The sequence below is a fragment of the Nicotiana tabacum genome, chromosome 4 (genome assembly GCF_000715075.1).
Source record: "Nicotiana tabacum cultivar K326 chromosome 4, ASM71507v2, whole genome shotgun sequence".
Classification (NCBI taxonomy): domain Eukaryota; kingdom Viridiplantae; phylum Streptophyta; class Magnoliopsida; order Solanales; family Solanaceae; genus Nicotiana; species Nicotiana tabacum.
The window spans coordinates 28,093,684-28,120,387 of record NC_134083.1 but is presented as its reverse complement, the minus strand read 5'-3'; the positions used below and the strand labels follow the sequence as shown (position 1 = coordinate 28,120,387).

The window sequence follows — 26,704 nt, the reverse complement described above, 5'->3', positions numbered from 1 at the left end:
AAAAATATATATATTTGTATATATATATATATATATACATTATATATAAAAATTATATAAATTTTATATAATTTTCGGCTATCGAATATAAATAATTTTTAGCGCGTGCTAAAAGTAATAATACCTTTTATATTTTTTGATTTTAAGTCAAATCGCCCTTGTTTCTAATTCGTTTGGTGAAAAGAAAGGGATAAAAAAGAGAATTGAGGAAAATTACGAGTGGCAGAAGTCGGCGAGACAGGAAGAGATCACGTGCATGAGCCGGAGATCGCACGTGAGCATCAACTCCCCCGCCAAATATTAGGTCTTTGCTACTCCCTCTCAACGGCCATCGCCCAATATCAGTCTATTTCAAGAGCGGAGCAAATGGAAGAATCAGAGACAAGTTTGGAAGTGCGTAGCCTAATGGGCGAATCCGTAATCGTCTCCGTTTCACCGGACAAAACCATTCAAGAACTCAAGCAGCTCCTCAAGCAAACTTTCCCTCCCGCTTCAAATTCCCCAAATTTCCATCTTTTTCTCAAGGTAATTTCTTCCATTCCTCTCCTATTTGCCTGAGAATTATTGAAATACAAAAATTTAGTTTCTAGCAGAAAGCAAAATTTTAGTATTATTTTTTGATGTTGATCTTGTGCGGTATACTTTATAATCAGGGTGTGAAATTGGGTTTAGAGAGTAAGGTAAGTGACCATTCAGTTGTAAGTGGGGAATTTCTGGTACTTGTTCCCTATACAAAGAAAGACAGACAACAGAACAAGAAAACCGAGACACCTACAAGTTCAACTATCCTAGTTGGTGGCTCAACTCTGAAACAGGCGGAGGCAGCATGGTCTGACATGATGCAAGACTTGTCTTACTTGAGCGGCATCTCTGCGGACGACAATCAGACCGAACTTCGGTTGGATGCAACACACAATAGCAGTGTTCCGGCAAATTGTTCTTCACAGGTAAAGCGCAAGAGAAGCGTCAAGAATGACAAGATGGAAGGATATGCAGATGAGCTAGTCTTGAGCATACTAAAATCATCTACCAATGACATGGATGACGAGAAAGCTAAGATATTTGTTCAGGTTTTAGCGTCTATAAATTGTTTTACCAACCCTGGTTCAGGTGACTGCGCTTGTAAGGAAGCCAACAGAAAGGACAATGCGGTTGATCCATGTTCAAGTTTTAGTGATTCGTGTGGGTGCCCAACGTGGTTGAAGAGTATAAGTAAAGTGTTTTCTTTTTTAAACGTTTATTCTGCTTCCTTGCAACTTCAGCAGGTACAAGTTACCTACTCTAGTCTGAAGGGAGCACTTGATCATCTATGTCCGTTTGGATTTCAAGCCAGTGTGGCAGATATCGAGCAACTTTCTCTACTTTGTCCTAAGGTACTTTGTTTGGAGCTCTGACTATTTTGACAGTTTTATCTCCTACTTTCTTTGATATTTTTCAACATTTTTGTCCAGTAGTATCCCATACTATCATCACATGCTGACTTTGAGCTTTGGTCTCACTCATTCATTTTTGGCAATGGATAATTGTTGGAGGGCCTAGCATAAGTGCCTCCGGGTAAACAGAGGCGGACCTACATGGAGATGAGAGGGGTCACCCGATCCCGCTAGTCTCGGCAAAAACCGTATACCCCTCAAATAATTTTGATGTGGCGCCCTCAAGCAGAAAAGCTGAACTGCTCCGTTGGTTTAATAAGTTGCATAATGTCCTCCCTCACTAGAAGACCTGGGTTCGAGACCGAACACCAGTTCTCTTTTTTCATTTTATTTTTTTTTTCTCTTTGAATTCAACATAGTGTAATATCCTGTATTTAGTGGTCAACTTGTTTTTTTTTCTTTATCTTTTCTAAGTTAATGAACAATAATTTAGTACTAGTACATAGAAGGGGATAAAATATTAACAAATAGCCAATCACCTTCTTTATCCTTATATCTAAAACTTATTTTGAGAAGTGCTTTTGAAAAAAGTACTTTTGGAGAGAAACAGTTTGTGTTTGGCTAATCACTTTGAAAAACACTTTTGAGCAATAATTTGTGTTTGGCCAAGTTTTTCAAAAAGTGCTTTTAAGTATCAAATTACGAATAAGGACATGAATAAATTTACTTAACAGTTAATAATATAAGTAAATAAATAATCTTAAAAATTTGTCATTACAGGAAAAATTATATCTTTTCATTTTATTTAAGTAAAATATGAAAATAAAATTTAAACGTACGTAATTCTTTTTTTTTTTGGGTACGAAAGATAATATTGCATTAAACTAAAAAGAGTTACTACAGAGAGGGTGATGCATGGTGTGCATCGTATTAGTAGCGCTACATAGTTGGCTATTACACTGAGGATGATGACATAAGTTTTTTCCAAAAAAGGTCTGATCAGTTGACCCAATGAAGTTCTCTACTATAGTAACGCCATTGGTAGTTGTGATTGCATGTCCGTCATCGTGGTCAACAAAAATGTCTGTTTCCATATCCGGGGCCTGTTCAGTGGTTATGCATGTTTTCTTCCTATAGCGTATGGCTCCTGCTCGATCCAGTTGTAATGTGATGCTGACAAAATCTGGTGGCACGTCAAAAACACTAGGTTTTGTAGTTGGTGCCATGCTGCAACCTTCTTTAGCTAATCGATCGGCCACCTCATTTTCCTCTCTGTAGATATGTGCAATTGTGACACTATGCAGCTGGTCCAGGAGGTGCCTGCAGTCAGAGATAAGATTAGTGTAATGCATGTTATTGTTTTTTAGCAGTGTTAGTACCTCTGACGCATCAACGTTTACTTCCAGTGGAACCAAACGGTGAGTGGTTGCCAATTCCAACCCATGAAAGAGGGCTTGTAATTCTGCATGAATGCTGGTTGTGATGTTGATGTTACCTGTAAATCCAATAATCCAATTTCCTTCTGAATCACGAATGAGCCCCCCTATACCTGCTTTGTTAGTTGCTAAGGAAGCTGCTCCATCAGTATTTAGCTTGAAGTAATTTGGTTTCGGAGGGATCCATTTTATAGGCTGTAGTAATGGTGTTTGGTTTTGATTTCAGTTTGGTGGCCAAGTAAGTAAATTCCAGGGCTTGGTTAGTGACAAATTTGATAGATAGCTCGTGTTGGGTATGATTAAAATTATTGTCATTACGAGTAAGCCAAATGTGCCATAGCGTATACGAAAGAACAATTTGATTGTTAATGCGGTAAGGCATGGCATTGGTTTTAGCCTTCATCAAAGGCATTAACCATTCCGAAGGTTGTGATAATCTGTTAATGTGGTTGACAACATCAGTCAACCCTAGTTGTGCCCACATGGAATGTACGTTTGGACAGTTTAGAAATATATGATTAATTGATTCTTGTGCGCTATTACAAATTTTGCAACGATCGTCTAAAAGTATACCTATATGATGCAAATATTGTCTCGTAGGTAGACGGTTGTGTATTATAAGCCATAAGAACGTTTTAATTTTAGAGGTAACCGGAATTTTCCAAATCCAAGCATATTGGGGTGTTGATGTTTGGGATACTGTTGGTAGGCAGTGGTGGAGTAGTTTATTATAAATTGATTGCACAGTAAATTTCCCTTGATGTGTTAAACCCCAGTATAGAGTATCAAAATTAGTGGCGTAGGTAGGCACATGTATCCTATTGATAATGTTTTTAGGTGATCCGTAAAATGAAAGGGAAGTTCTTCCCAATCCCAACCATTGTGAGATATGTTAGGTAGCTATAGTCCTGCTAAGGTGGTTCGAAGGCATAGGACCAGCTATGAGTGATCTGATTGTGGTGTTTGGAGCAAGCCATGTGTCCGTCCAGAATCTTATGTTAGAATTGCTACCAATTTGCCACTGGATTCCATGTTGGCAGTGCATCCAACTCAACATGATATTTTTCCATGTATTAGAAAATCCCCTTTTTTTAGGATTATTCTTATACTTTTGTAAAAGAGTGTGTGCCCAAAGTTGATTGGGTGAGTGAAAGAGTCGCCAGGATAGGCCTGCTAATAGAGCATTATTTTTTAGTTCCAGTCTCTGTATGCCTAATCCTCCCAATAATCTTGGTGTTGTTATTTGTTTCCAGTTGACTAAATGTATTTTCCTCTTGAGAGGAGTAGTGCCCCAAAGAAAATTGCGCATGTATTGCTCCATTTTCTTTATAATAGATTTAGGAATTGCAATATATTACATGATATAGTTGGGCAGACTAGTAAGGGTTGATTTAATAAGGGTTGTTCTTCCTGCCAATGAGAGGAAATTTGTTTTCCATCCCGCAAGTCTGGCTTTGAAGTTGTCTAGGAGGAATTGGAAATCGGATTTAGTAGGTCGTTTTTGAAACATTGGGAAACCCAAGTATTTGCCAAAAGTGGTGCCTTCATTCATGCTAAAGCAAGAGAGGATGTAGTTTTTGGCTTCAATAGTGCCATTCCTTGAGAAAAAGATCTTTGATTTTTGGAAATTTATAGTTTGGCCTGATAGAGTCGTAAAGGTATTAAGAGTGTCAATGATATTGTGACAACTGGTATTAGTTACTTTAGAAATTAGGATGATATCGTCTGCAAAGAAGAGGTGTGATAATTGCGGGCCATTGTGAGATAATTGAATGGGTTTCCATAGTAGGTAGTCAACTGACTGGAAGATATTGCGGGAGAGACGTTCCAGGCACATAATAAAGATATAAGGTGATAGTGGATCCCCTTGTCGTATACTCCTTGATGGTTGAAAATAGTTTGTACGCGTGTTGTTGATCAAGATAGAGATTGAAGACGTTGTAATACATGACATTATCAAGGAGATGAGTGTGTTTGGGAGGTTGAAGTAATGAAGCGTATTTTTGATAAAAGACCATTCTAATTTATCAAAAGCTTTTTCCAAGTCTAATTTGAGTAGCATTTGGCCAGTGTTGCCTTTTTTTTTTTTTTTGAAGTGATTGAGAATTTCCTGTACAAGGATTGCATTGTCAGTTGCTCGCTTCCCTTGTTGGAAACTAAATTGTGTGGGTCCTATGATTTTATGTAGGAATGGCTTGAGACGAATCACTATTATTTTGGTGATCAATTTGTATATTGTGTTGCAAAGACTGATAGGGCGATATTGGGTAATAGAAGTCGCATTTTTTATGTTTGGTATTAGGCACATGTAGGTTTTGTTGATCTCTGGTGGAATTTGATTTTGATTGAAAGCTTTGTGACAGAGATGTACAACTGAGTGGCCCACTTCTTTCCAATATTTTTGGAAGAAATATGGGTGTAACCCATTTGTGCCAGGCGCCTTGAATGGTTGAAAAGAAAAGAGGGCTTGTCGTATTTCTGACATGGTTAATGAAGTTGCTAATTGTTGTTGGTCAGCAATGGTTAATGATGCTTTTGTGGCTGAACCAAGGTGAACATTGGTGCTCGAGGATTGAGTCGTTTGAAATAATTGATTGTAATATAAATAGATTTGTTGTTTAATTTGTGTAGGATCAAATGTCCAGTTTCCTACACTATCCTTGAGAGCGTTAATGCGATTACGTCTACGCCTCTGTAGAGTAGTCATGTGGAAAAATTTAGTGTTGGCATCGCCCTCGTTTAACCAAAGGATTCGTGATTTTAATTTCCAAAAGTCTTCCTCCTGTTTTAGTAGGCCACTAAATTCATGTGCTAGTTGAATTTCTAAGTTTTGAAGGAAACTACTAGTGGGGTAGTGTATGGAAGCTTGAATTCCATTAATTCTTGCAAGTAGTTTACGTTTTTTTGTAAATAGGTCGCCAAAAGTATGTTTATTCCAATATGTAACATTATTTTGGAAGTTATTGGTAGCTTCAATTAATGTGGAGGCATTTTGCCAGGATTGTTGGATAACAGTTTTAAAAGTCGGATGTGTTGTCCAAAATTTTTCAAAACGGAAAATTGGTTGCCTAGGGGTTCTGTTTGGTTGTAGTGTTACAAGTAATGGACAATGGTCCGAATATGTACGAGGGAGGTGTTGCACGACTGTTTCAGGAAATAAAGTTAGCCAATCATAGTTTGCTAGAAGCCGATCTAGCCTTTCTAGGATAGTGTGACCATGACGTTGTTTATTAGTCCAAGTATAGCGACTTCCCCTAAAACCTAGGTCGACTAACTTACAATAATTAATGCATTGTGCAAAGGCATCTGCCCTTGTATTGCTAATAGGGTTGCCACCAAATTTTTCATTGGCTCTAATTACTTCATTAAAATCCCCCCTACTAACCAAGGACCCCTATAGGAATCATGTATACATTTTAAGTTGTCCCAAAGTAATTTTCGTAAGTAGGCAGAGTTATTTGCATATATTGATGAAAACAACCACTTAGTAGGGTTAGGCCATACTTGGACCATGTAGTGTATTTCCTGGGTGGTCATGTTGAGATCCTCCACAGTAACTAGGTCAGCATGCCACATGATTACTATACCACCGGACAGACCTTGTGCCGAAACTTGAGACATGTTGGAGAAGTTGAAGTCATTCTTGAGAATGGTGTGATCATGCATGCGAGTTTCCCGTAAGACAACTAAGACTGACCTATAGTTATCTAGTATTGAGCGAAATTGTCTTCTAAACTCCGCATTTTGGGAACCTCTACAATTCCATACTATGAGATTCATTATGGATTGTGAGTTGGTATTTTCAGTGAGGTCAGTCGTCCCTCCCAGTGGTTGGGCAGATGTCACATGAACTGGGGGGTTCATGGAAGTGGTCTGTCTCAGTGTGGGGATTATGACCATGGCATATTTCCCCACGTCTTAGTTTGTAGTTGCCCTGAAGTTGAGACTGCATGTGGTTAGTTCTGGGGGGCATTTGAGAATGAATTTTTTTGCGTATTGCTCTTTGAGGTTGTAGAGATAGATGCCCTTTAGCCATATCAATTCTGTCAGTGTTTCCCTCATCTCCTCCATTATTTGTGCTAGTTCTAGTCGTGTTTGGTCGCCTAGTGCGTTGGGTGATGGAGGGGGAGTGGTGGGTGGACTGTGTATTGGTTATATTGGATCCTGGATGCTTGTTGGTGACATGGGGTGTGGTGGTGGTGTGAACGAGTTCATGTGTTGGAACCATGGAGCATAGATCATCCCCGTGTGATGTGGTGGATAGAAAGGGAGTAGCCCCATTATCTGGTTGAGATTGTGGACCGGGGGAGTCGTGGGTGTGCCCATGGTGATGTTATTGACGAGGAGGGCCTGTGGTGGTCGATTAGCAGTGTGTTTGAGTGGAGTACCACTGGCTCTGAGTATACGCCTCCATCCCCAGGCGCATACCCTCTGTCACTATCTCCGCTAGATGAATTGGATTTTGAACTAGTAGTATCACTTCCTGATTGTTGAGTTCCATTGTGAAGACCCTGTAGGCCCATCTCGAGCCATGATTGAAGGGGATAGTCTAGCGGTGGAGTTTGGGAGGTGTAAATTAGCGGGGTTGTGGGATTGGGATGTGGTGGTCCGTTCATTATGAGGCGTGGGAATTGGAAGTATTGGTTGTTTATTTGATTTCTCTCTCTGAGGGGTGTGTACCAGGGTCTCTGCATTGTTGTTGGACTGGTTTGAGGTTGATATAGTAGTGTGGTTCAGAGGGGTGTCTTTTGTAGAGGTACTGTATATGTCTAGGTTATGAATAAGGAGAGTTTGAGTTGTGTTGTGTTAAGGTAGGCGTAGGGTTAGAGAGTGATTATGATATTTCACATGACAAGGAATCATTATGTTCCATTGGGGTTGTAGAGGTATTGCGTGTGGTATTGGTATGAAGATCTGTTATTGGACAAAGGGGGTGGCATGCAAGGAGACGACTGAGAAATGAGAGGAGATGGATTGTGTAGATATGGTGTCAGAGGTGGTTGCTGAGGTGTCGTGTAGAGGGCAAATTAAAGGCATGTGGATGTGTGGATCATACCGTTTAGGTCATTTTTGGATGTAGTGTTTGTTAAGGTTGTGGGGTCGGCATATGTGTATGTACAATTTGGACTATTGGATAGGTCTTGTACCCAGCGGGTTGCTGTTGGATCAGTTATTATAGCATTTTGTGTATCTGGGCTTATAGGTCCACTAAGCGATGGTTCAGTAGGCCCAATAGTGGGTGGTTCTTTTGGGGTGTCCAATCCGTGTAGATAGGAGAAAATGTTTTTAGTTACTAATGTTTGTGGGCTAGATGGTGAACGTGATTGAGTATTGTTGTGGGCCCATGAGTGGTTAATGTTAGGGTTAGTTACATTACCTACCCTTACTTGGAGTGCTGACGTGGCGACCGCCTTCCCCTGTGCTGGTGTTGGGTGGTAAGCAATTGTAGTCGAACAGTGAGCTTCAGTGGATGGTCGTCCTGTGATGTTTCTCCCGTATTTTGTAATTGATTTTTTTGGAAAGGTGACAGTTTCCATTCCGACTCTGGCATGGAGAGTGGAGAGGTATTGTTGTGTGGATGTATGGATGAGGATGGGAGAGAATTTAGTGGTGGTGTTGGAGTAAATTGGCAGTTCCAGCTTGCTTGACCAAATCTGTCACATTTGGTGCATAATAGGTTTAAACTTTCATAAAGTAGGACTTGTTTATGGGTTCCTATATGAACGTGTGTTTTGAGAGGCTTTTCAAGAGGTACCTCAATACAGATGCGAGCATACCTGCCTTTTGTAGTGGTGGACTTACAAGTATCTATTTTCAAGAGTTGCCCTATCTTATTGCCAACCTTTTGCAGTATTTCAAGGTCATAAAATTCCGTTGGAAGTTCTGGAAGGCGTACCCATAGGGCAGCATAAGTTAGTTGTGCGGTTGATGCAATGAATTTAGGCTCCCAACAACGGACATAAAGGAAGTGGTTTAAGATGAACCAGGGTTCTTCGTGTAGGGCTTTGAACATATTTTCCTCATAACGAAACTTTATAAGGAAAACATTTGACCCCAGGTCTATGAGTGGGAGTTCTTCAGTAGGTTTCCAAAGGTTGGTGAGTTTAGTTTTTAATAACTGGTGTCCCACCATTTTAACTTTGACTATGGCGGAGTTTTTCCAAGGAGAGTATAGTCTTGATTTATCGTTAGTTGTTAACGGAATAAAAGTGTCTAAGTCTTTGGAATTAGATAGTTCATCGGTTAAATCTATGGTGTCAAGGATTGATTGGGTGGTGGATATGTAGGCAGGGAATTGTGAATTGGAGGTAAGTGTTTGTAGGAAAGATTTGGGTGGTGATTGGTTGTTTGGTCTGTCGATTTGCATGTTATGAGGATTTGGTGGGTCCATTGGTGAAGGCATATGAGTATCCATCATAGGTGAGGGTGCATTGGTTGTTGGTCTGAAAACAAGGCAGGGTGAAAGAAGGTAGGCGGAGAGTTAGAGAGAAGGGAGAGGAACATATCTGAGGGCTCTGAGGGCTTGAATTACATTGTACGTAATTCTTTTAATATAAGTTAAATATATTAAAAATATTCAACAAATATAAAAGTATTCACCCCGAAAGTCACTATATATTAGAAAGCTATCCTAAAAATAATAAGAAATATTTATACATTAATATTCTAAGTATTAGGTTTAACAGTTATTTTGGTATATACTATTTTTTGTTAAGGATATTTTTGGTAAGAAGAAAAGTCAAAACTGCTTCTGCTTCTGCTTTTTGGAAGAAGCAACTTTTTTCTACTTCTCCGAAACTGCTTCTGCTTCTTCCTAAAAGCACCCTAAAAGCTTGGCCAAACACCTCAAGTTAGGAAAAAAAGTGCTTTTGAGAATAAAAGCATTTTTGGCCTCTTGAGAAGCTTGGACAAACAAGCTATAAGTTTATAAGCATTATCACTTTCTTGACATGTATAAAATTAAGTACAAAAAGCCAATCACCTTCTTTATCCTTATATCTAAGTTTATAAGCATTATCACTTTCTTGACATGTATAAAATTAAGTAATTCACCAAATATTTCCCCAAAATAGTAATTAAAAATTCCAAAAACCCTTCTGCTTTCAAGGATCACTTCGGCAAAATAGCAAACATCTATCGATTCAACAACAGTGACTGAGGCTCTGCTTGGATTGCTTAATAGACCTTTAATCTTGATCTTATTTGACTAAGTTTTTTATATTTTTGAATATCCTTTCAGTCACTGACTCATATTCATTAGGTTTTCAAGGAGCTAGTGCGCCAAATTTTGTCGTTATTAGCTGACATATCTATGTCAAAAATAGCGGTGCCCCCGCTGCGCTCAAATCCTGGGTTCGCCTATGCGGGTAAACACAAGTATGCCAAACGTGAGCTTACAACTGGAAAGGAAGAACAATTTCTAACTTAGGAAGACCACAGAATCTGCTGACCTACAGATTTTGTTTACTCTTTCTGGAGTGGGGATTTCTCTTTCTTGAGAATACTAGTGGTGCCAAAAGATAAATCACTTACCCTACTCGTGTACTTCTTTTCAGTGAATGTATGATTTGATCTCAGTATCACTTCTAGGAATTTATAGGAAGTAAGCTTTTATGTTCTTAATTTCGCTTATACTTGTAATCCCTTTACCTCAACAACAACATACCCACTTACCCAGTATTATCCCACACCGTGAGGTCTGGGGAGAGTAGTGTGTACGCAGACCTTACCCCTCCCTACCTTGTGAGGATAGAGAGGTTGTTTCCAATAGACCCTCGGCTCAGGATAGTATAAGTAGCACATTAATGAAAATATAGGCAAAAAGGGACAGTACCAAAAAGCCATACAAAAGCAGAATAAAACAATAAGACAGTAAGGTGATCAACAATGAAAGAAAACAACGGTTAGTCATAAAAACCTACTACCAACAGAAAGCGAGACTGCGTGCCAATACTGCTGTCATGAACACTCTACACTACCTACTCTACTACCCTAATCCTCGACCTCAATACCTTCCTATCAAGGGTCATGTCCTCGGTCAGCTGAAGCTGCGCCATGTCTTGCCTAATCACCTCTCCGCACCTCTTCTTTGGCTTACCTCTACCTCTCCGTAGTCCCTTCAATGTCACCCTTTCACACCTCCTCACTGGGGCGTCTGTGCTCCTCCTCCTCACATGACCAAACCACCTAAGCCGCGCTTCCCGCATCTTGTCCTCAATAGAGGTCACACCCACCTTATCGCGAATAACCTCATTTTTACTCACCTTATCGCGAATAACCTCATTTCTGATTTTATCTAACCTAGTGTGCCCGCACATCCATCTCAACATCCTCATCTCTGCTACTTTCATCTTCTGGACATGAGCAATCTTGACTGGCCAACACTCAGCCCCATACAACATCGTCGGTCTGACCACCACTCTGTAGAACTTACCCTTAAGTTTCGGTGAGACCTTCTTGTCACACAAAACACCGGAAGCGAGTCTCAATTTCATCCATCCCGCCCCAATACGATGTGCGACATCTTCATCAATCTCCCCATCCCCTGAATAATAGACTCGAGGTACTTAAAACTCCCTCTCCTAGGGATGACCTGCGAGTCCAGCCTCACCTCCCCTTCCCCTTCTAGAGTCTCGCCACTGAACTTATACTCCAAGCATTCTGTCTTGATCCCCTTCTAGAGTCTCGCCACTGAACTTACACTCCAAGTATTTTGTCTTGATCCTGCTCAACTTGAAACCTTTAGATTCCAGGGTCTGCCTCCATACCATGCACCACAACACCTCCCTTGGATGTGGCGTGTCAGTACGTCCATCACCAGAGCACACAAAAACGGGCTGAGTGCCGACCCCTGATGCAACCCCATCATAATCGGAAAATGGTCCGAGTCTCCACCCACCGTCCTCACTCAGGTCTTTTACTCCATCATACATGTCCTTAATTAACCTAACGTAGGCAACATGTACACCTCTAGCCTCCAAATATCTCCACAAAACCTCCCTCAGAACTTTATTGTACGCCTTTTCTAAGTTGATGAACACCATATGCAAGTCCTTCTTTCTCTCGCTATGCTGCTCCATTAATCTCCTAACAGGTGGATGGCTTCTGTAGTCGAACGACCCGGCACAAACCCAAATTGGTTCTCGGAAATAGTCACACTCCTTCTCACCCTTAGCTCTACCACTCTCTCCCAGACTTTCATAGTATGGCTAAGCAGCTTGATACTCCGATAATTATTGCAATTTTGGATATCACCCTTGTTCTTGTACACAGGAACCATCGTGCTCCACCTCCACTCTTCGGGCATCTTGTTCGTTCTAAAAATGACATTAAATAACCTAGTGAGCCACTCCAAGCCTGCCTTGCCCACCCTCTTCCAAAACTCCACCGGGATTTCATCCGGCCCGGTCGCTTTGCCCCTGCTCATCTTACGCATAGCCCCCTCAACTTCATCAACTCTAATCTGCCTACAATACCCAAAGTCACAACTACTCTCGGAGAGCTCCAAATCACCTAGTACAATGCTCCTGTCCCCCTCCTCGTTCAAGAGACTATGGAAGTAGGTCTGCCATCTCCGACGGATAAGCCCCTCATCTAACAAAACTCTACCTTCTTCGTTCTTGATGCACTTCACTTGGTCCAAGTCACGCGCCTTCCTTTCTCGCGCCTTGGCTAACCTGAACAACCTTTATCTCCTCCTCGGCCCTCGAGTTCCTTATACAAACGACTAAAAGCTGCAGTCTTGGCCGCCGTAACTGCTAGCTTAGCCTCTTTCTTAGCCAACTTATAATGCTCCCTATTCGCCCTCTTCTCCTCCTCGTCTACACTTATAATCCCTTTACCTCATATAGTTATTTTTATCTATCATCATAACCAAATGGATTTTACGGGAGTCAGGTGGTTGCAGCCCCCACAGTCTCTTGAAGTTATATTTTTTCCCTTTTAAATTGCTAAATATTTTGTCATATCAGTTAGAAATGGCTTTGCCCCCCTCCTTCTCGCGGCTACTGAACCACCCCAATCCAACCTTGAGATCTAGCTAAACCATTGATCATTGAACTTTTATTATCAAGCACTTACGTGTTATTTTCTTTTAGGTTGTACACATTGTTGATGCTGATACAGAGGTTAAAAACTTCAAGGATGGTATTGTCATTTTCAGAAACTCAACAACAAAGGGAGACCAGCATGCGAGTATGTTTAGTCATATTTAACTCTTTGATCAAGGAAAATGGCTGCTTGATCACTGAATAAGTCTGTTTTTCTCCTTTTCTGCTGAGTAGCCCAAAAAGGTGTGCCCATATCAAGTGTTTTACACACAATGAAGAAAAGGGAATATGCATTCCGAACAAGTCTTTTGAAGTTTGTCAAGTTGTTAAAGGTATGATTTACTTATCAATCCTATAAACCTGTCTTGACTCTTATTTTTTAATTTTAAAGTTCATTTTGGTGTTGTGAGTTTCCAAAGTTTAGAAATATCAGGCAGTTAAGATGCAGAATCTCAGTCATGAAACTTTTTATTTATGCCTGTGTTATTATGACTTATGGCATGTATTTTTATGATGTGTTGACTTTTTATCTTGTAAGTTCAACGTCACATTACTGTTGTGTTGGCTTATCTACTTGGTAGTCAGACTACAGGACTCTTCTCTGATGATGTGCATCATGACCAATTTAAAAAGTTGGTTTTCTCATCCCTTTTTTTTATACTGCATTTAAATGTCTAGCCCAGTCGATTTTTGGTTTAGTTTCATTTATTTGTGTTTATGCTAAAGTCCTTCACTAATGTAGTAAGTTGCAGCTATCTTAAAGGAAAGAAACTTTTGAAAGAAATATAATATCTAGCAAGTAAAATTGTTTGGCATTTTGTGATCTCAAGTTCTTTCTATTGGAAATTACACAGGTACTTGGGTGGTATTCTGAAGTTCTGGTTTAACTTAATGTTATAGATGGACTGTGACAAACATAAGCGTCTCTTTTTAATGCTGCTTTAAAAAAAAGTCAGTGGTGTCTAGCATCTCGACTAATCCACCGGGTAGCATGTCTGACCCACAAGCACAGGTTAGGTGTTCCTGCTCAGCAACGCTAGAGCGCATGGGTTCAAGCAAGTGTTCACCGTTAGAGCGGATGGGCTCAAGCAAGTGTTTTATTGTTTTTATTTTCTATTAAGTTGTTGATCCTTCTATATCCGTTGCTCGTTGTGATCGTTCAATGTTCTGAGGTTTCCTTCATAGTTTTTATGCCGGCCACCAGTTTATCATTATCCCTTCTCTTTAATCCGGGCTTGGAACCAGCTATTCTTTCACATAAGTGGGAGTTGATTGATATTGACTGACTCATTGTGCCAGTTATTTGTTTCATAAACCACAATTCAGTAAAATTTAAATTATTAAATTATGAATATTGTAATGCAGCGTGAAAATGGAAACGAGTTCACTAAAATTTCCCTGGAAGATTTCATTACCTTTGTGAAGCAAGGTGGTGTTGGTGCAACAGGCATTGACACAAAGCGAGCAGGTTCTCATTCTTTTGAAGCAAACTGTTGTGTAAGTCTTAAAACCCTGCACAAGTCTCTTGTAATTGATGCTCTTTTAATCCATCATAACATGCTACATTTATGCACATCAGTGTTGTCAAAGGCGCACTTAAAGCGCGCTTGAGCCTTGAAGCGAGGCTCAAAACACGTTGAGCGCTTCGCCTCGCTTTGTGGGCGCTTTAGTGTTGCATCAAAGCTCTAAGGCATACTTTTCCTTGCCAATGAGAGTAATCTTGAGAAGGCGACCTTAAACAATTGATATTTCACTTTATCCTGAATTTTTTTTCAATTTCTTTGTCCATATATTTGTTATTCATGCTTATAATGATTAGTCTTGGACTACATGCATAGTTTTACTTTTTCTTTTTTTTCATTAAGCCCACGCTTTATTTGCGCTTAAAGCCCCAACGGACCTTAGAGCTTTTTTGCGCTTTTCGCCTTTGATAACACTGATGCACATCTTTCCACAATCTTTGCATCTTGATTGCACAATTGCAGTTGTGAGACTCCAATTCACACCTTCCTCTGCATCTGAGTTTTACGTTGTAATTCTTCTTCTTCATTACTAGTGCTTGCATGAGCTCTAGAATTATCTTTATCTTTGTTTTTTCAGAGGTCACCCAAACTTATAAAGTAATTATTCATTGTTAATAGGCACAGAAATAATGGGAACTTAGCAGAACACATCTGCTCATTTTGCTCTAAAATTCTTTCACCTTTTAAGATGCTAGTGATAAATATCCTCTTTTGCTAGGACAAATGCCAATCAGATATTTTAGTAATTGTTAATTCTAGAAAGGGGCAATTTCAATTTTCAATGAAGTGGGTAGATGAAGGGTACAAAAGAAAGACTAGCAGTGGCCTTTTTCAGTGGTACAGCTAATTGCTGTGTCTTGAATGACCTTTTATCAATGCCAGATTCCCTTGGTTTTTGTGGTCCTTTTTTTCTTTTGATAAATGACAAAGAATTATAAATGATTTAAGTTGAATACCCGAAAAAGAGTGCTGCAATTTTGATAAGCTTTTGACATGCAGGATACAAATCCTTTGACACCTTTGGAAATGGTGGAACATCTGAGAAGGGGGTTTGGATCTGATGGACAGGTTTTTACCTTGTTGCTTTTATTCACTTTTACATTGTGCTTCTCCCCTCTTGACAACTGCATATATTCCATTTTCTTTTCTTATGGGTGAGTTACTCCGGGAGTGCGTTTTATTGCTATGCTGTCAGAGAAAATTGAAGTCCTCATTTACTTCAGTGGGCATGTGCTTCAATTGTGAATGACTTCAAAATGGCTACTATATGACCCAAGTATTACTGTTAGAGGCAAGCAAAGGTTGTCCACCATTATTTCTGTTCCTGCTGCAGGTTGTTCATGTCGAAAAGATCAGTGCCCGCAATGCCACCTACGTTGAGATCCCAAGTTCACTTTCAGAAAGCACAATGTTGGCATTGAAAAATGTTGGAGTTACCAGATTATATAGCCATCAGGTAAGGTACTGGTCTATCTAATTGTGGTTTCCCCTTAAAACAAAACTTTTCTCTAAAACTTTCTAAGCATTTTTCTACAGGCTGAGTCTATTCAGGCTTCTCTTGGGGGAAAAAATGTTGTTGTAGCTACCTTGACATCCAGTGGGAAATCTCTTTGCTACAATGTGCCAGTTTTGGAAGTATTATCCCAGAATTTGTCAGCATGCGCGTTATACCTCTTTCCTACGAAGGTTCGTAACTTTATTTTTCCAAGCTTAATTGTTGAAAATTCAGTCTTTTGGAAAGGTAGTCTCACAGAAATCTTTTGCCTTTACATTTTTTGCTTAGTTTGTTGGATGGGCTTTGCGTCTGTTAAGATTTGCTTCAATTCTGTTGTAGTCTTAACAAATCTTTATTAGCAACTTTGCAGCAGCTTCTACATCATTTGAGTTGTCAATGCAGGCTTTAGCGCAAGATCAACTAAGGTCTTTATTAACCATGACAAACGAGTTTAGTGCTGGCTTTAGGATTGGCGTATATGATGGGGACACTTCTCAGACGGATAGGAGGTGGCTGCGTGATAATGCTAGACTGGTATTCAGTAAGTTTTAATGTTTAGATAGGCTGAGCATTTCTGTTCTTGCCCTTTTCTCTGTTAGTCTATTTCTCTACCTCTCGTTTCGCTTCTCTTATGCAAGTACTGAAATTTCATCTGCTTATACAGTTGATCACAAATCCTGATATGTTGCATGTTTCAATCTTGCCATGTCATAGACAATTCAGTCGAATTTTATCAAATCTTAGGTAAATTTTCCTGATCCTTTAGTCCTTTTTGTTTTACATTACTAATGTGCTTGAACCTTTCCTGGTTCGTTCTTTCTCTTAGTGTCCTGGAAGTACTCTTTTTTAAATAAAAAAAAAAGATTGATTTTTTGACGCCTTAATCTTATTTGCATGTCTCAGGTTTGTCATTGTTGATGAAGCTCATTCTTATAAGGGGGCATTTGGATGTCATACTGCTCTTATTTTGAGGAGGCTTTGCCGACTTTGTTCTCATGGTACTCTTTTCCTTGTTGTCTACTGCTACTACAAGACTTTTTCTATCTTTTTCTATGTCTTGTTTGTTCCTTGTGTTGAAAATTAGCTTTTAATTGATTTCTCATGCAGTGTATGGCAGTAATCCTTCATTTATATTTTCTACGGCGACTTCTGGAAATCCCGTGGAGCACTCAAAGGTATCAATAACATGGATAGTTTCACTGTATTGAATCTTTAACTAACTTAGGTAGTGCTTAAAGTTTTATCTGTATGGTTTACATTATGACACGAGAAATGAAGAAGATAAGTGAAAGAGAGATGACTTTCTACCAGAATACACCCAAAAGAGGAATGAACTCGCCACCTTGAGGAATATGCCAAAAGAGCTGAGAGTTAAAAGTAGAAGAAACCCTTCTTCTGAATAGCTAAGACACTCATAAAATTCAATCACAAAAACTATCTCCTACATGCTTGGAGATAGTTTTTGTGATGGATCAACCCTTCATCTCTAGGCTGAGAATTTTAAACAAAGCTCACCCACTACGTCTACCGACATATTACTTTGCACTATAAAATCTAAATCTACTCTACTGGAATAAAGTAGACATGGAATCGGGTTATAATCTTTGAAATCCAACCTAAGTTCTATTTAAAAATACTTTAAAACGGGAATTTCTTCACCAAAATATGAAGTGTTAATGGTGAAATTGGCAACTCATTTCCCAGCCACCTTAACATACCTCAAATAGATTGACCACATCTTACAGTAGGAGACTCCGAATGATGATTCGTTTAATCTTTTGGAGAATAGACATCCTCTAAAATTCATGATTTAATTCTTTCTTCTTATCAAGAGATATTTTTTCATTGGAATTCTTCTTATACACAGATATTATGTTGATGTTGACTCTTATTCAGCCTCCTTTCTGTGCTCTTGATAGCTTTGTTGTGTTTTTGCATTCATATTTCTCTTATTTTTTAAAATAATCTGATAATATCATGTTAATTGTCGCCTATTACTTTTCCCTGGTACCATGGAGGATCACATTTCTATAGTTTCTTTATAAGCTAGTCATTCACATAGAAACCTTGAATGCTCAAAACTTTACAACATTCTTATTCTTCGTTAGCAGATGTTCCCACCTCTATGTGTGGAATTCATCTAAAGCTGAAGTCTAGGATGAACTTCGCAAATGCTTGCATGTTATAAGACTTCAAATAGAGGGTTGTGTATACACTCTATCATTTTAGACTAGTTACTACTTGGTGATTTTATAAATATCTCATCTTCTCGCCTTGAGGTAATGTAGGAGCTCTCAAATCTACCAACAATGGAGTTGATTCAGAATGATGGCAGCCCATCTGGCTCAAAGCTTTTTGTGTTATGGAATCCTCCTTTACGCCTGAAAATGGTATGTTCCGTCGTAAAGTCCTATAGCTCCCGTGTATTCAATGGGAAGCTGTTTTCGACTTTTCGTTCATCTGAGGTACTTCTATCTTGCAGATCTCAAAGAGAATTAAGAGTGGCATTGATGATGACTCTGTTGACAAACATCTGATTGCTAGAAGATCAAGGTTTAAAGCTTGTCCTGCTTTCTGTCTATTGAGAATTGGATATAGATCGCACCTCGTGTTATCTGAATACATATTATATAGAGCCTGTATTCCCCCCCCCCCCCACCCACCCTCACCCCACACACAAACTGGGCCATCCTCGCTACATCAGGAAGGAAGGAAGTGCTGTTTCATTTCTCAGATATACAGGAATATATACCAGGATATATTCTTCAAAGCGTGACAAATTTGTTAAGGTATCGGAAGAAAAAGATGTAGGCGTAGGAGACAATATATAACATGACACTACCAACATGCCTATTTTTTTTTTATTTTGCACCGGGTGTCCGAGTCTCTTTGAGCCCCGACTAATCCCGGGGGTGCACAGGCCCTCGGCAAGGAGTTTCCCGCAAGTGCACCACGGTTAATTCAGGTTTTACCCAGTCCGATGGCCCTCAGAAATTGTTTGCACCCAGTGGGTTTCGAACTTGAGACCTTGAAAGGGAGCAAACCCCAAGGCTCAAGTCAATTGCCACTAGGCCAACCCCTGAGGGTTGATTTCAGTTTTGTTTCTTTGTTTTATCTATAAAGAAAGTTGAATGAGAAGATATCGGCTGAGTAGATTACGAGTCAAATAGGTTATGTGGAGAGAATACATCTATAAGCTTAAGCAATGATCATGTAAGAATTCTGAAGAAATTAGGGTAGAGCTTAGGTCATCAGTTCTCCTTTGTAATTTACAGAAGCTCACTGTAATGAATGCACGACAAGTCTTACAACGAGGATAACTAAAGGCAAGACTTGCACGATATCCCCATATCTGTTTTTTTTTTTTTTTTTGGGATATAGCACACATAGGAGACCTTGATAACTTGTTGGTAGAGACTGGTGGCATTGTGTAGTCGTCATGCATTTTAAGCAGGATAATAGTACGAATGCTATCCATAACTTATGGTAAAGATTTTACTTACGAAACAAAAAAGTGTAAACTGGATAAGGCTACTGCATTTAATTTGTGATGGCACTTGATTTACTGACAAATAATCTGACGTATGTTGATATGATCATTTTTACTGCTAAACATGTAGGAATGCTATTGGCTTCATTGCTAAAGATATGTAGTATCCGAAGTAGCATAAACAAACTTTTATCCTGCCTTACTAAGAGGCTTGTGTTAGATTATTAGTTAGTGCCAGGTGCCTTACTATCACCTTGCACCTTGGTTTTTTCCTTTGTTCCTTATATCTCCCATTTTTTGTTTCTTATTATGCACGTGATCCACCTTAACACTCCATAAGTTGGATGCTTGAGAAAATGTTAGATTCTTAGAAGTTAGCCCTAACAGGAATGCTCTTACCTTATTGCCCCATGCATTTTCTTTCCTCTTTTCCTTTTTCCCCTTTTCTTCGTTATTTCATGATCACAGAGAAGTATCTTAATTTCTAACAGCATTTTGTCTCTGTTTCTGTCACAGTCCCATTTTGGAGGTTTCTTGCCTTTTTGCAGAAATGATGCAGCATGGTCTTCGTTGTATTGCATTTTGCAAAACACGCAAACTTTGTGAGCTTGTTTTATGTTACACGTAAGTGAAATTGCATTATAGAATCAAATGGTTCGTTCTCATCTTATCTTCTATTAATAGTTGTGCCGGAATAACTTTTTGTCCTAAGGCGTGAGATTCTTCAGGAAACATCACCTCATTTAGTTGATACTATATGCGCTTACCGAGCTGGTTATGTTGCTGAGGTTAGCATCTATAACTTGGTTCAGGAGAGTTTGCTCATCCTCTTTATAGTTAATCTTTCCCTAGGAAATTTACTTAGACAATTGTTTTTCATGTTGCTCTAAACTTGCCTGCAATTGGCTTGTATAATTTATTCAATTTTATTTATTTTGATCCGTTGTAAAGCATCCATATTCCCACTTGTTCAATTTTTATGCGCTTGCAAAATAGCATGATTCATACCTTATACTTATGACTGATGCTCTTCATAATAAAATAATTTGTCGCTAATGTGACCAGGAGGTCACAGGTTCGAGCCGTGGAAACAACCTCTTGTAGAAATGCAGGTTAAGGCTGCGACGTTAGACCCTTGTGGTCCGGCCTTTCCCCGGACCCCGTGCATAGCGGGAGCTTAGTGCACCGGGCTGCCAATAGTATACTTCAAGCTAGTCTGCAAATTTGCCAAATGATTTCTGCCTTGGATTCTTTGGAAATGAATGAGTGGAAAGAGATTTATAACGAGATTACTTTTTTCTTGTTAGACATAAGACTTCATTTAGAGATAACCTTCTCAGGATACAACCAAAAGAAAGCACTACACTAGTTCTGTATGCAGACAAACTGTATTTGTAAGGAATACTTTCTTGTAAGCAAGGGTTTAAAGTACTTTCACCTCTCAAAATAAATGATGTATTACTACTAAATCATTCAGAGCTTTGGATGTGTTTACTCCAGATTATTCCATGGTACTGTACCCTCACAAGAGTTAGTTCTCGTTAGATATAAGCGACCAATGAAGAGCTGATGTTCTCAGGATACAACCAAAAGAAAAAACACAACACTGTCTTGCCCATGCAGACAAACTGTACTTGTTAGGATAACTTTCTTATAAGCAAAGGTTTAAAGTACTGTTGCCTATCAAAAAAGGAAAAGTTATCTTTACTAAGCATTTCAGAGCTTTGGATTTGCTGATTCAATATTACGTTGTGTTACTACCCATCAGTTTTGTTGGCTCAAATCTAATCTTCTGTCACTTTTTTTTCTTTATCGTATATGGAAATTCAGTACTTATTATAGCTAATTCTCGCTTCCATAGTTTATATTTGGCACTTATGCTTATTGTTTTAGCATAGATAAGTAGGGTATAATTTGCATATTGGCAAAAAGATAGTTTGACCTTAGTTCTTCATGGAACAGGATCGCAGAAGAATTGAGCATGACTTTTTCAATGGCAGTATATGCGGTATTGCTGCTACAAGTGCTCTTGAATTGGGTATTGATGTAGGACATATTGATGCAACCCTACATCTAGGATTTCCAGGCAGCATAGCTAGGTAGTAACTGTTTGTTTGTATCCCTCCGACGATTTCACACTTTTTATTCTCAAACTGATATTGTTCCAAATTTTTTCATCAAGTCTGTGGCAACAAGCAGGAAGGTCAGGCAGACGAGGAAATGCATCACTTGCAATTTATGTTGCCTTTGAAGGGCCTTTGGATCAGTATTTCATGAAGTTTCCCCAGAAACTTTTCAGGGGCCCAATTGAATGTTGTCATATAGATGCAAGAAACCGGCAGGTTGTTTTGATTTCTTCTTTTCTTGACTTTTCCATCATTTTCAAATTTAGTGATTGAACCATGTTTTTAGTAGGGAATTCACTTAACATTCGAAAAGCATTTGACAGGTTCTTGAACAGCATCTGGCTGCTGCTGCTTTTGAATATCCACTGAGCTTGTCTGATGACGAGAAATACTTTGGCCCTGGTTTGGAGAGTCTCATAATGGCACTTAAAAACAAGGGAATTCTGAGTACAGATATATCACGTAGTGCTGCTGCCAGAATATGGAGCTACATCGGGCTGGAGGTATGATCCTTTGAGTGTAGTGTTAATTGACGATAATGTGTTTGTAAGCTGGGTGTGGTTAGCTTTTCTAATCCATTCTATGCTGTTACCAGAAGATCCCCTCAAGTGCAATTAGTATTCGGGCCATAGAAACTGAGCGGTACAAAGTGATTGACATGCAAAAGAATGAAGTCCTGGAAGAAATTGAAGAAAGCAAGGCTTTCTTTCAGGTAAAATAGTAGCAACTACATTTGGAAGTTCTTGTGATTATAATGTTTTCCTATTGTGAGAAAGGGGAAGAACGAAAACACTAATAGGAAAAGGAGAGGGAGAGGGAGATCATTATTACGATGCCTATATTCATGTGTGTGTATTATTTTAGTGCAAGAGAACTCTTAAATTCTTGAGGTTTTCTTTTGGCTTCTTTTGAAGTTACCTTGTAAAGTTAATGAGTTTAAGCCCGAATAATTTACAGGTTTATGAAGGGGCCAATTATATGAACCAAGGGAAGACGTATCTTGTGAAGGAGCTTGATGTGGCAAACAGAATTGCTTGGTGCCAACGAGCGGACTTGAAATATTACACCAAAACTCGTGACTTTACTGATGTCCATGTCACTGGTGCCAACTTTGTATGTGAAGATCTCAAGTAGTCCTGTTCACTTTCCTATATGTTTTTCAAGGACTGCCTCAGTCTTCTTTAAGTGGTGACCTTTTTGCTTAATCTCATCGTAGAGATATTTGCTCGAGCAAAAAGCTAACAAAATTGCTTGCTTATTTAAAGCTCTTAGCCTCTATTATTCGTGATGGGTGTTTTTTGGTCTCTGTCTATTTAAAGTTTGTGTAATCTCTACTACCTGCCAGAACTCTTCTGTCAAGTGTCTCTCCGGGAATCTGGTATGGAGATAGTTAGGGTATGACATACATTATCCCAAATAAGTGACGAAAGAAAAAAACCTTAGTTTCTGTCCTCCAAAGAGGAATCTCTATGCTACTGTTATGTCATCCTCGACAAATAAGGTGTGGTTAGAGCATGTGATGCACCCTTCTCATATTATGCTGAGCTAATGGCTCCATTAGTCAAGGAAAACCCTGAACTTCGAGTCATCAAAGGTTCGGTAGATATTTAAAGAAGCATAGTCTTTTCATATCATGTTTATTGCTGATAGGTAAATGTTCCTGCTTTCATTTGAGGAACTCGTAGAATGCACTGCATCACAAGAGATCATCGATTAACTGGCTAGCCTTGAAATGCAAATGCTTTATTGGTCTTATTTAAGGGGAAAAAAGTTATCCTATTGCTTATTGCGTGCTACTTGTGAAATAACTCTGTGTATACCATGTCATTTGTAAAATTCAGCTGTTACATCCCAGTTAATATTGGATGGACATGATAATATTTTACCACTATGTAGGCTTACCCAGCAATAACGACTAGTCTGTCTCTTCCAAGAACAACTGCCCAAGCACACAGTTGCAGAGTAACGACTACGTGGTTTGGTTTCCGCAAAATATGGAAAAAGAGCAACCAGGTCTTTGACACTGTTGAACTATCACTTCCTAATTACACATATGAAACTCAGGTGAATACCAGTTTGAAATGTGTTTTCTGGAGTTCCTCTGTGTGATATTCGTTCATCACTGTTTTAGTACTCTTTCTTCTTTGTAATTTGTAGCTGTAATGAACATGCAGGCTGTCTGGATTCAAGTCCCTCAGACCATAAAGACAGCTGTAGAGACCTTAAATTATTCATTCCGAGGAGGTTTGCATGCTGCTGGTCATGCTCTTCTTAATGTCGTTCCTATGTAAGTTTCAAGCACATGAGTTTTTAGATCTGGCTCAACATGTTCTCTGTCTGTGTTAACATACATTAGAATTGTTCTCTCATTGTCTCCTGAAACTTGTGCTGAAGGTACATAATTTGCAATTCATCTGATTTAGCTTCAGAGTGTGTAAACCCTTATGATACCCGTAATGTTCCAGAAAGAATTCTGCTTTATGATCCACATCCTGGAGGAACTGGCATTTCAGCACAGGTTAACGATCTCTGCTTTTTATTCCTTTTCCTATCATGATTTTATTCAAATTATGTTGTTTTACTAGCTTTATGGATGGTTGTACCATTTTGTCAAGATTCCGAGGAACACCAGGAAACTTACGAAAAGGGACCTTAATTTAATTGGTTAGGTTTTGAAATAGATTCAGAATATCAGTAGGACGTTATTTACTGAAGTGATGAATTACAACAACAACATATCCGGTATGACCCCCCACAAGTGGGGTCTGGGGAGGGTGGGGTGTACGCATACCTTACCCCTACCTTGTGTGAGGTAGAGATGTCGTTTCCGATAGGCCCTCGGATCAAGACACTGAAGTGATGAATTAAAGAAATTTCTAATTATAAGCTGGAACGGCTTTTGCTATATTTAATCATCAAGTAGATGACGTGTCTACTTGATGACGTGGTTGGAACTTGTAGTCATGGAACAACTTTGACTGCCCAAAAAATGTAAAGCATTTGGAAAACTGCTTTTGTTAAAGTTTAGGAGGTGAATTTTCATCATAGAGAATATTTACAAATATTTATAAAGAACCCACACTTGACCTACATATACTTTATTTGCTTCAAAGGCATATTTGTCTAGAATAGAAGAAAAGTTGGTCATTTATTTATCATTTAGCAACTTATGAAAACCTAGTAATTTTGCAATCCGATGTTAAAGAACGTTTAATTCCTCTCCTCTGTTGTGTCTCTGCAGCGACTTTAAGTAGAATAAAGCTAAAATGAGCAGAATGCCTGAGTAAAAGCAATTGAAATTCTTGAGTACTATTGTGGTTGAACCAGGGTTAGCAAATGAAAAGAAGGTTATCTTACCTGTTTGGACCAAATTCAAACTGTAATAAATGTAAGTCATGGAACAGCTTCAACACCATGAAGAGAGTAATTCTAACTTAGGGTACTACTTGGTATAATAGATGTGGTATTGAAAGGAAAAAACCAAAGGCTATTAGTAGTATGGAAATGCTAAGCAGCCACCTTGTCTGTGATTTAGCTTAAACCATGGAGAAAAGTGATCTAATGGTCTATCCCATGAAATTGGGAAATACAATATTGTCACAACTTCTTTCCAAAATTATTTGATCTGGACAGGTGCAACCTTTATTCAGTGAGCTGCTGACTGCTGCTTTAGAACTCCTTGCATCATGTCGTTGCTCTGGCGATACTGGCTGCCCTAACTGTGTACAAGTTAGTACTTAATTGCCAATTATTTTATGCTTTCGTCCTCCCTGTTTATGAAAGATCGAAAGTCATACTTTTTAAGTATTGCAGAATATTTCTTGTCATGAGTACAATGAGGTTTTGCACAAGGATGCCGCCATAATTATAATTAAGGTTTGACAATAGAAAAATTGTTTGGAGTTAAAGAAGCATAGAAACATTCTTTACACCTGCTAATACCGAGCTTTGTTGTTTATGCAGGGTGTATTGGAGGAGGAAGAATCCTTCTTCAGGGATATCTCAGAGTTGTCTTAGGTGTTTTGCTTGTGCCTTTGCTTTCGCCGCAAAAGTAGGAGTCACCATTGCTTCTTGTAGTAGTCTCTCTCCTTTTAAGCAGTATATTTATACGTCATTCTACAGAGTACGTAATTACCTATATAACTTTAATTGTTCAGTATTTTTCTCCTCTCTACTACCCACCTCCTCTCTGTAAATCCCAGAAAAAACCCATTCTTGTCATTTTGTGTTCATTTTGTTTGCGGTGCTGCTAATCTGCTACTGCCATACTTGTTTGGGAAAATTAAAAGCAAGTAGACCTCAATAAATATTTCAGACTTGTTTTACAACTAGATGAGGAAAGGCTCGTATACTGCCCCAACATTGCAATTAAAAGGGATTTTTACCTATCTATACTACATAGGAAACTTATTTACCATTCCTAATCAAGTATTAACTTAATTATATGGTCATATACAATTTACCAATTATATACAAAGTAGTCTTAAATGAGTATCTCTTTATATTAGGAATTGAATAAGGAATAGTTATATTCCCATCCCTTCTCTCTTTATAAAGAGGAGAGGAGAACAAAAAAAGGAAAAAATGGTGTAACTAAATTCCCTAATTTAAGACACTAATAATGCATTGTATATAATTTGTAAGTAACTCTTGTTTAGGGCGAATAATATATAAAATTAGGATAATTTTAGTGAATAAGTTTCTAATGTTGTATAGGAAGGAAAAAATCTCTATCTTAAAATTGTTGTTTGTAGGTGTTAAGTTACTTTTTGAAAAATTAACCTAAATAGCCTCAATCAACCGTTTAAAGTAAAAATAACTAGTAAATGTATAATAAATATATATCTCATATGTAATATCTATATAACCTGATATAATCGATCTATAATTTAAATATATTGGCTACGAAAAATAAATAATAAATTCAGACGGTTATTGCGTAAAGATTCCTTAACTTTTTGATAAATAAAACAATCATCATTATATCTATTTAATCACGGATAGAGAATGATATTGGGGATCACAGTTTACAATTAATTTTTTTAATAATTTATATTAAATTAAACTATAAATTATAACTTGCTTAAGGTGCTCCAATTAAAATTAAAAGGTTACGTGCTATAATACACATTTTAACATCCAGTCAATGCCAAACATAGACATCAAATTGAAAAACTGATTTCAATGGCTATTTCCACACTGTATTTGAATA

The 26,704-nt window shown here is 38.6% G+C and overlaps 1 protein-coding gene across 2 annotated transcripts; it reads left to right on the top strand.

The window, feature by feature from the left end:
* The first annotated feature begins 231 nt into the window (after nt 1–231).
* LOC107788816 (uncharacterized) lies at nt 232–25,713 on the top strand. 2 transcript variants are annotated; one of them, XM_016610547.2, is made up of 27 exons: nt 232–525; nt 654–1,373; nt 12,907–13,003; nt 13,093–13,190; nt 14,224–14,355; nt 15,381–15,449; nt 15,715–15,837; nt 15,918–16,067; nt 16,279–16,410; nt 16,541–16,620; nt 16,780–16,874; nt 16,984–17,051; nt 18,165–18,266; nt 18,359–18,429; nt 19,883–19,990; nt 20,079–20,154; nt 21,329–21,465; nt 21,549–21,708; nt 21,816–21,995; nt 22,088–22,204; nt 22,450–22,605; nt 23,389–23,556; nt 23,667–23,779; nt 23,887–24,010; nt 25,126–25,221; nt 25,306–25,368; nt 25,456–25,713. In XM_016610547.2, exons 1-27 carry the CDS (start codon nt 367–369, stop codon nt 25,507–25,509), a joined length of 3,648 nt encoding a protein of 1,215 aa, XP_016466033.2. In that variant the 5' UTR covers nt 232–366; the 3' UTR covers nt 25,510–25,713. The 2 variants fall into 2 exon arrangements, with proteins under 2 accessions (XP_016466033.2, XP_075107713.1); XM_075251612.1 differs by having other exon boundaries at nt 234–525; nt 22,091–22,204.
* The last annotated feature ends 991 nt before the right edge of the window (nt 25,714–26,704 follow it).

Coding starts and splice junctions, on each gene's coding strand:
- LOC107788816 (XM_016610547.2), top strand. CDS start 367: ATGGAAGAATCAGAGACAAGTTTGGAAGTGCGTAGCCTAATGGGCGAA. Junction 22,205..22,449: donor AAAGCAAGGCTTTCTTTCAG/GTAAAATAGTAG, acceptor AATAATTTACAG/GTTTATGAAGGGGCCAATTA. Junction 23,557..23,666: donor ATTACACATATGAAACTCAG/GTGAATACCAGT, acceptor ATGAACATGCAG/GCTGTCTGGATTCAAGTCCC.